The 8808-nt window shown below is 39.5% G+C and overlaps 2 protein-coding genes and 1 non-coding gene across 3 annotated transcripts; all 3 read left to right on the top strand.

Annotated features, from left to right (window-relative positions):
• Positions 1-486: 486 nt before the first annotated feature.
• On the top strand, positions 487-1244 carry LOC108273447 (cytochrome c oxidase assembly protein COX19). Its single transcript, XM_017482666.3, has 3 exons — positions 487-676; positions 819-930; positions 1038-1244. Exons 1-3 carry the CDS (start codon positions 595-597, stop codon positions 1123-1125), a joined length of 282 nt encoding a protein of 93 aa, XP_017338155.1. The 5' UTR covers positions 487-594; the 3' UTR covers positions 1126-1244.
• A 2700-nt stretch (positions 1245-3944) lies between these two features.
• On the top strand, positions 3945-7367 carry LOC108273488 (solute carrier family 2, facilitated glucose transporter member 11). The gene has a single exon (XM_017482747.3). It carries the CDS (start codon positions 5051-5053, stop codon positions 6563-6565), a length of 1515 nt encoding a protein of 504 aa, XP_017338236.1. The 5' UTR covers positions 3945-5050; the 3' UTR covers positions 6566-7367.
• Positions 4604-4685, top strand: trnal-aag (transfer RNA leucine (anticodon AAG)). Its single transcript has one exon. It is a non-coding gene; the product is annotated as a tRNA-Leu (tRNA).
• Positions 7368-8808: the final 1441 nt, after the last annotated feature.

Here is an 8808-nt window from a genome sequence, read left to right as displayed (position 1 = left end):
GGAGTAGAGATAAAATGAATTAGTTTCAATGTGCTTTGTGTTGCAATGATATGGTACTGGGCTTTGCTGACTATGATCAGTCTAAAAAAGGACAATTTTATGTTATACATTCGATTCTGTCGCTTGCTAAGTTCCACATTCACAGATCCAAATATTCAAACTCCAGACCTCTCTTTTTTTTGTTTTTATTAAAGAATTCGAGCAATATCTTACATTTCTTAAATTATGTCAGAACAAAAAAAAAGACTTTAAAAACATTATGTTTTTAGTTCTTTTCCAGTTTTTATTGACTTGTAATTCTCCAAACTTGTCAATATTTGCGATTTATTTTCGATTGAATCCTCCTCCTCATTTTTTTTTTGTTTCTCACTGTTGTTATCTGTTATTGGCTGTATATTGCTTTGAGCATTAATAAAATAATTTAAAAAATAAAATAAACAATAAATAAATTAATAACATTGTGCCTTTTATTTTGAAGTGTAAAAGGCGGAAATGGAAGCGATTGTTTCGGGATGCTTCACCTGAGTTCCTCTCAAACAAACGCGCTCAAATTTTCGGTTTAATGCAGTTTTAACAGGAAAAACAAAGTCAACAATGTCGACGGCAATGAATTTCAGCACAAAATCATTTAAACCACGACCTCCTGATAAAGGGTCATTCCCCTTAGACCATTTCGGTAAGCCAAGTCATGTATATGAATAGGAAGGTTACGCACAACGCGTAGAGTTGAGCGCAGTACTCATGCGTCACTTGACTCATGTTATCTGCGTGTTATTGTTGCGTGAACATTACGCAGTGTGGTACGTTTGTGTTTACAGGTGAATGTAAAGACTTCAAAGAGAAATTCATGCGCTGTCTCAGACAAAACAATTTCGACAACACTCTGTGCCGACTACAGTCCAAAGAGTACCTGGAGTGTAGAATGGACAAGTAAGCTGGCTGGAGAGAGGGTTAGCTAAGTAAAGTGTTTACAAGTCGTGTATTTACTTACAGATGTGTGTGTGTGTGTGTGTGTGTGTGTGTGTGTTGTTCTTTAGGCAGTTGATGGCGAAGGAGCCTCTTGACAAGCTCGGCTTCAAGGACCTGATGGATCAAGCCACAGAGAAGACCCAGGAGAAACCTTAACGAAAACAAATTATGACACGTATTATTATTTAAGTTGATATAAAGTGTGGTATAAGGGTATTTTTCCAATAGTGTGTACATTGATTTAATATATAAAATGTATAAAAATGTTTCATATACTTTACTGTTGAGTGTATTATTATATATTATATATAATATATATTTATATAGGTGGGGGGCTTAGTAGTTAGCACGCTTGCTTCGCACCTCTGGAGTTGGGGGCTCGAATCCTGCTTCTGCCCCCTGTGTGCGTGGAGCCTGCACGTTCTCCTCATGCCTTGGGGGTTTCCTCCGGGTACTCTGGTTTCCTTCCCCAGCCCAAAGACATGCACTGTAGGCTGATTGGCATTTCCAAATTGTCTATAGTGTGTGAAGCGGTGTGTGAATGTGTGTGTGATTGTGCCCTGTGATGGGTTGGCACCACATCCTGGGACTTCCCTGGGAGAGGCTCCAGGCTCCCTGCGACCCTGTGTAGGAAAAGCGGTATGATTTTGGTCAGACACCTCATCCTACATGCCACTCGCTAGTGTGAAATTCATTTGTAGTTTGTCTCTTGTGGGCAGGTACCATTTAGTTCCGATGACCAACTGTACTTGTGTACATGAGTAGCTAAAGAAACATTTCAGATACAAGTGTGTAAGATGAATCAGCAGTTGCTAATCTAAAAGCAAGCTGTGGGTTATAAAAAAAATACGGGAGTCTGTCAGGAAAAATGCAATGATAAACAATTAGTAGAAGCCAGCTAGCTAGTGTTAGACAACACCTTCACCGCAACAATGCTGGTGGTGTTGATATTGGCAGCATTCTTGATAAAATACTTGGCATCAAACACTGACTACATTTACATGGACAGCAGTAATCTAATTACTGACCTTATTCTGAACACGACAATATTGTGATTAAGGTGTTTACGAGTTGCTTTTAAAATATTCCTTTCATGTTCCCATTGTACATGTTATAGAACATAGATTGATTAATGTCACAAGTCATTATGTCCCCACGCCACGCCGTCCCCTCCAGAATTTCACGTATCAACATACAGTTCGTCTTTGTTATGGAACCGTATACAGTTTTGGGTGTTTTATTTTTAATTTTACAAAAGCTTCAAGTGCAGTTAATTATTTGTCATGCTATACATGCAAATAGACGATTGCTTGAAGCCGTTGACTGCGTCAGAACTGGTGTACTTATCTACTATATAGTAACTATATATTTCACCTATTATAGTAGGTAAGTATGCGGTTTCGGACGCAGCCGTGCTCTCTTGTTTGCCGTGAAACGGTTGAGCACTGCCGTGTGTGTGTGTGTATGTGTCCTGTCGCAAGAAGCGGTGAAAACTCCCACACGATGTTAATAGTGTGATTAAGGTGTGTACATGTCTGTAACGCACTTCAATAATGTGACTAAAATAGGAATACTCCACATGTCTTAATAAGATTTGTGTTTACTTTGAGTAGGACTTTAGTTGGATTAAGGTCATCAATAATCACTGTTTACATGCTAGTTTCTTAATCAGAGTATTGTCTTAATCTAGTTAATATCGGAATATTGTTGTCCATGTAAAGGTACTGACTGTTTCAGTAAATGCTTGATCAGCACTACGTTCTCCATTAACATGTATTGGTTAAAAATAGATTGATATCATTGGAACATCAGCCAGCACTGCCATCTGTCTCTTTTATTTTTTCTCTCTCTTTGCTGCTCCACTATTCCACTTTCATTTTATTTTCAAATTTGGGAGGCTACAGCTTGCATTCCCTTGGATTTGGAGGCCTGTGGATAATGGCCCTGTTGACCCTATGATTTATCTTTCAAGCCAGAAGCACCAACATGCTATACTACTTAATTTCTAGCTTTATTTCCTTTATAAAACGTTTATACACATTTTGTGAACATTAGTAAATGGGCACTAATTGCAGATAGTAACTAAAGTTGTGAGTGGGGAACTGAAGAAACATCTGACCACATGCCATAGGATTGGACTGAGGAATCATCTGAGCTAATTGTTTGGATTTGTTGCTTTTCTGTCATATCTAAGTTGCTTAAAATTAAAGAAAACCTCAATTTAAATGTAACTTGCTGCTTTGTCACTGTTGTTCAGTCCCTCCAGGATTTAGCGATTTTGCGATCGCTGAAATAAACGCAAAATCAAGGGAACTCTGCAATATTCACAGGAGCTTGCAATTTTTCTAAATTATTTCAGCAGATTTGGGCCAAGATGTGTCATGACATCATCGAAGCATGCATTCCGCCAAAGAACTCTTCAGTTCACACGCGTCAAACATGAGTACAGCTCAAAGGTCTCATTTACCAACAAACATCACTGCTAAAGATCGTGCAAAACAATTTAGAGCAATTGCAATTTTGCCAATTCAAGTAGTTTTCCGCAAGCACAAATATCTCTGCAAATTGCATCACAAATTCTGATTTTTGTATTCTGAAGCATTTTTGGCCATAACGATCACGCACAAAAAAAAACAAACAAACAAAAAAAAACAACAAAATCCTGTACAGACTGTTTGCTGAATTTAGTAGACAATTCTCAGCACAACCGTGACATAGCAGGTCAGTATAGTATGACTGCATACCTATGGTGGTCTTTTTACTGTGATGGACAGAGTAGAAGGAGACTGACAAATAGAAATAGATGAGATGCAGTCAGTAATAACAGACTTTTATAACAGACAATTTAGTGACCTTAACAGGTCTCCAAGACTAGAGGGTTAAGAAATAATTTAGCTAGATCAGGGGTGTCCAGTCTTATCCGAAAAGGGCCTGTGTGGGTGCAAGTTTTCACTCCAACCAAGCAGAAGCCACACCTGATTCCACCTGTTTACTCAGTTGGTGACGTTGAAGTCCTGCGACCGTGGTGTAGTTCGTTTATAGCCTAACATTAACTTTGTACTTCTGGCGATTGTAGTTAGGCTTCAAATTTCCTAAATGTTGTGTTCATTTGTGAAGATTATTTTATGAAATATGTAAGAATCATAAACTTTTGTTAGTCACAGAGTTTATCCAGTAATCCAAAAGGCAATGGAAAAATCCTGGGGTGGCCTGCAAAAATACCTCATCCCTGCAGGGTTGACGACTTCCGGATTTGTGTCTGACACTTGAGAAGGGGACACACACACACGCCCCTCTCTTAATGCGGAGATAAATTCCAGCGGGCAATTACTACATTTATAATGGCGAAGATGCCAACGTGCATGTTACACCAGTCCAATAACAACTTTTGTTATTGTCGAGATCACAAGAAAATTAAGTAGAGATCACGAGAAATGCCCATTAGTTAATCCGACCCATCCTAGATTTAGCCAGGAAAAGCTAAGGCTCAGTAATACCTACAGAAATGATGAATGAAATCTGCAATAGGATCGCCAATATGATTAGACTGACCAATGGACAATCATTATATACTGTAAAAGAGAGAGAACCGTTTGAGGTTTTAGTTTAGTGACAGCGTTTCACTCTCTTGTACGGTAGCGTGGCCGAGCGGTCTAAGGCGCTGGATTAAGGCTCCAGTCTCTTCGGGGGCGTGGGTTCGAATCCCACCGCTGCCAAAACGTTTTCAAACTATTCTTTGAAATTGAGACATAATGATACATGTAAATTAATGCCTAATAGATGTAACGGTGAACGGTATCAAATATTATAATACCATGTTGTCTGAACCAAGGCAGTAAAGCATATTAGAAAAGCATTGCCATTGTGACTGGTCTCTTATTTTGAAAGCAATCCCAGTACATGGGGTAGAGATTTGTATCTTCCTTCACACCACTTCAGAGTTGCCGGTTAAATGTCATTTGGGTTTCTTTTCAGGTCAGTGAAACAGCCTTTTCATTATGTGTCAGTATGAGACTTGTGCTTGTAAATCTTATGTTTAATATATAATGGTAATATAAATATATGTTAATCATTATTAAAAATGAATAGATCAATGAAGCACGACAAGGGCTGTTCTTTAACTCTTGCACTGACTGTCTGCTCTGCTGCTATTGGGGGAACTCTTCAGTATGGCTACAATTTGGCCATCGTCAATGCACCCACTATCTACATACAGAAGTTTATTAATGAGACGTGTATGGAGAGGTGGGGCACAGCTCTGGACTCCAATCAGGTGGTCCTTATCTGGACCGTTATAGTTTCTGCCTTTTCCCTTGGCGGACTGTTTGGGTCGCTGCTTGCTGGCCCTCTGGCTATCCGCTTTGGACGCAAACAAACCCTGTTGCTGAATAACTCTTTCCTTTTGGTTAGTACACTCATGGCACTGAGCAGTCGCTCAGCCAAATCCTTTGAGATGATCATCATTGCTCGTTTGCTTGTAGGAGTTAATGCAGGCGTGAGCATGAACGTCCAGCCTATGTATTTCGGGGAGAGTGCTCCTAAAGCCATGAGGGGTGCTGTTGCCTTTTCCTCTGCTGTTTTCACAGCAATGGGAATCCTACTGGGGCAGGTGACAGGTTTGACTGAACTGTTGGGGCGTGAGGCTCTCTGGCCGTATCTTCTAGCCAGCAACGCTGTTCCTGGCCTGCTCCAGCTGCTCACGCTTCCTTGGTTCCCGGAGAGCCCTCGCTACCTGCTCATCGACAGAGGCGATCGAGAGGCCTGCAGTCACGCTCTTACCCGCCTGAGGGGCTGTAATGTGTTTGATGCTGAGATGGAGGAAATGCTGGAGGAACAGAAAGCAGTCGGTGAGGCTCGAGCCAAATCACTCTGGGAACTACTGTCTGATCGTAGTCTTCGGCGTCAGCTGTGCATTGTCATGGTAGCCAGCAGTTCCATGATGCTCTGTGGGAACGACTCCATCTACTTCTATGCCTCATACATATTTCAGGAGGCAGGAATACCCATGGATAAGATCCAGTATGTTGCCATTGGCACCGGTGCTTGCGAATTCACTGCAGCTGTAATGTGTAACTTTCTGATTGAAAGACTGGGTCGTCGCTTGCTCCTTGTTGGCGGGTACGTGTTCATGGCTGGCTGGGCAGTGGTGTTCACCCTGGCTCTGTCTCTGCAGGGTAAAGTGGCTGGTATGCCCTACCTGAGCATGGCATGTGTCTTTGCTTACATCCTGAGCTTTGGCATGGGTCCTGCAGGGGTAACCGGTATACTTCCCACTGAGCTCTTCAACCAGATGGATCGACCTGCAGCTTACATGATGGCCGGCTCCATGATGTGGCTCAACCTCTTCTTGGTGGGAATGGCCTTTCCTTTCATAGTCAACAGTATGGGCCAGTTTTGTTTCATTCCTTTCTGTGGTGTGTGTGTGGTCTCATCCATATTCATCGGTCTTGTCTTACCTGAGACAAAGGGGAAGACTATAGCTGAAATCACTGCAGAGTTTGAGAAACACAACAAGAAGGCCTCATCTAATTCAAAACAGGACCACTTACCGCTACAGGAATCCAAACACATTATCCATCTGAATTCTGATGATTGATAGAGTTCATACAAATTGATTATACCGTGTATTTTACATTATTGTTCTTGCTGGCTTTGCAATATCATCAAGTCTGTGCTGCATCCATTTTGTTAAAGGTACAGTCAGGTGTTTTGGGAAGACATTGGATTCTTCTAGCACAGATTCCAAATTTTTAAATAATTTCTAATTGAGTAAATGATCAGTTATTCATACCTGAGCGTTATTTAATTTGCTGTTTGATGGTAGTCCCAATGTCAGTGTCTGAATAAATCTAAATAGTAGACTTCAGGGCATCTTAAAGTTTGCTCGTTTTGCTGCTGGCAGCTTGTGACTGTTTGTGATTAAAACATTGTCTGCCTGGGAACAATAACCCATGTCTCCAGTGACAGACATTGGGTAGGCTGATTTTATTGACAATCAAATTATATCAGATTTATTAATATTTATTTATTTTATTATTATTCAGATAAATTCTTTCTTGAATATGCGTGATTCTACCAAAAACAAATTATGCATGCTGTCTCTGTATGTATACGTATTAATATTTTAGTAGGCTGTGAATTACTTATTTCTGTGTATGCACTGATAAAAACATTGTACAGGATAAGCTATTTATAACCTAATTTAAGTTTTAAAATGTAAAATTTATATTTTTGCTGCAGTGTAAAGAGATTCAACTATATGTAATATGTTATTTCAAACTCAGAGATTCTCTTTCGCTATTCAAATGCTGTTATGTTATGTATAATGGTGCTCCATACATAAATGATGGTGTCTCCTTTATTAAGAATGCTATGAATAAAAAGTCATGGTATTTGATTGTACTTGAAATGAATTTGTGTTAAACCACACTGATGAAAATACTGTGCATGATTGTAGTGCCTTCAAACAAATTGCACTTCTAGTCCTTTACTCAGTAGTTTTATCTATTATATAAAAACTCCAAAGCAAACGATGTTTCTTTGAAAGAGCTTTTTTTTTGTCTGTATGTCTTAAAGATCAAGGCAATCGTTTTAAACTACATGTTTGCAAACTTAGAACTGTATTAGGTGTGCTATATTACCTTCCAATAGATGGCACTGTATCCCAAAGACACTCTTGGCTGTTCTCATGTACTGTCTTGACACTTTATCACTGCATACTGATTCTTGTCTCATGTGAACAAGGTCACTCTCAGCATGCCAATTCATGGCCAGCAGATGACATGATAGCAGATGGAAAGAGTTCATTCTGCTGTTCCTCGTCCAATTTTAAAACTGACCAACTGTTTCCATTCTAATCTCTGTATACAAAAAAAATAAATATATATATTTATGCTCATATTAAGCAGTGATGCAAATAAAGCCTTACATGTGTACAAGATCATAATGCAATCGTTGAGTCTTTTTGAAAAGGAAGTGTAGAATTGCATCAAAAGATTTCTCTTTTCTTAATTATTCGTTCCTGGGAGATTTTGAACAAACTCGGATACTGTATAACCCAGATGATTTACCCAGATGAGGATGGGTTCCCTTCTGAGTCGGGTTCCTATCAAGGTTTCTTCCTCTTAAAACATCTTAGGGAGTTTTTCCTTGCCACCGTCGCCACTCAGTGGCTTGCTCAGTTGGGATAAATTCACTCCTTTAATATCTGTATACCATGTTGATATTTCTGTAAAGCTGCTTTGAGACAATGTCTATTGTAGAAAGCGCTATACAAATAAAATTGAATTGAATTGATTTGTATAACTTTTATTTTTTTTTATTTTTATTTTTTTTTGTCTGGAGGGGAGCAGAACACAGACAAAAGGATGAGGTATGAGCATTTTCTTCCACCATCAACAAGCTACCACGACAAAGAAAAAGCAAAAATAATTTGCTGTTACCATGATAGTCCATGATAATTTAATAACCACAAGAGACACATGGACACCATGTCAGAAAGCGCAATTCATTTCAAACTGCCTCCATGAACATGACAATGAGCTCAGTGTGCTTCAGTGACCTTCCCAGTCCCCAGCTCTGAATCCAATAGAGCACCTTTGGGATTTGGTATAATGGGAGATTCACAGCATGAATGTGCAGCTGACAAATGTGCAGCAATTATGTGATGCAATCATGTTAACATGGACAAGAAACTCAAAGGAATGTTTCCAACACATTCAGGAATCGGTGTCATGAATAATGTTTGTAGATAACAAAATATTAATGGAAGTTAATGTTTTACTAAAGTTGACTGAAGCACTGAGAAATGCTTTTAGTGCAAGTTGGGATGGTGTTGTA

The sequence above is a fragment of the Ictalurus punctatus genome, chromosome 13 (assembly GCF_001660625.3).
Source record: "Ictalurus punctatus breed USDA103 chromosome 13, Coco_2.0, whole genome shotgun sequence".
In the NCBI taxonomy this organism is placed as follows: domain Eukaryota; kingdom Metazoa; phylum Chordata; class Actinopteri; order Siluriformes; family Ictaluridae; genus Ictalurus; species Ictalurus punctatus.
The sequence above is the reverse complement of the archived record's forward strand: the minus strand, read 5'-3'. Positions and strand labels throughout refer to the sequence as shown.

Bases quoted from the DNA above. Each gene is read 5' to 3' on its own strand.
- LOC108273447 (XM_017482666.3), top strand. From the start codon at position 595: ATGTCGACGGCAATGAATTTCAGCACAAAATCATTTAAACCACGACCT. The intron at 677-818 runs GTAAGCCAAGTC...TTGTGTTTACAG, and splicing joins ATTCCCCTTAGACCATTTCG to GTGAATGTAAAGACTTCAAA. The intron at 931-1,037 runs GTAAGCTGGCTG...GTTGTTCTTTAG, and splicing joins CTGGAGTGTAGAATGGACAA to GCAGTTGATGGCGAAGGAGC.
- LOC108273488 (XM_017482747.3), top strand. From the start codon at position 5,051: ATGAATAGATCAATGAAGCACGACAAGGGCTGTTCTTTAACTCTTGCA.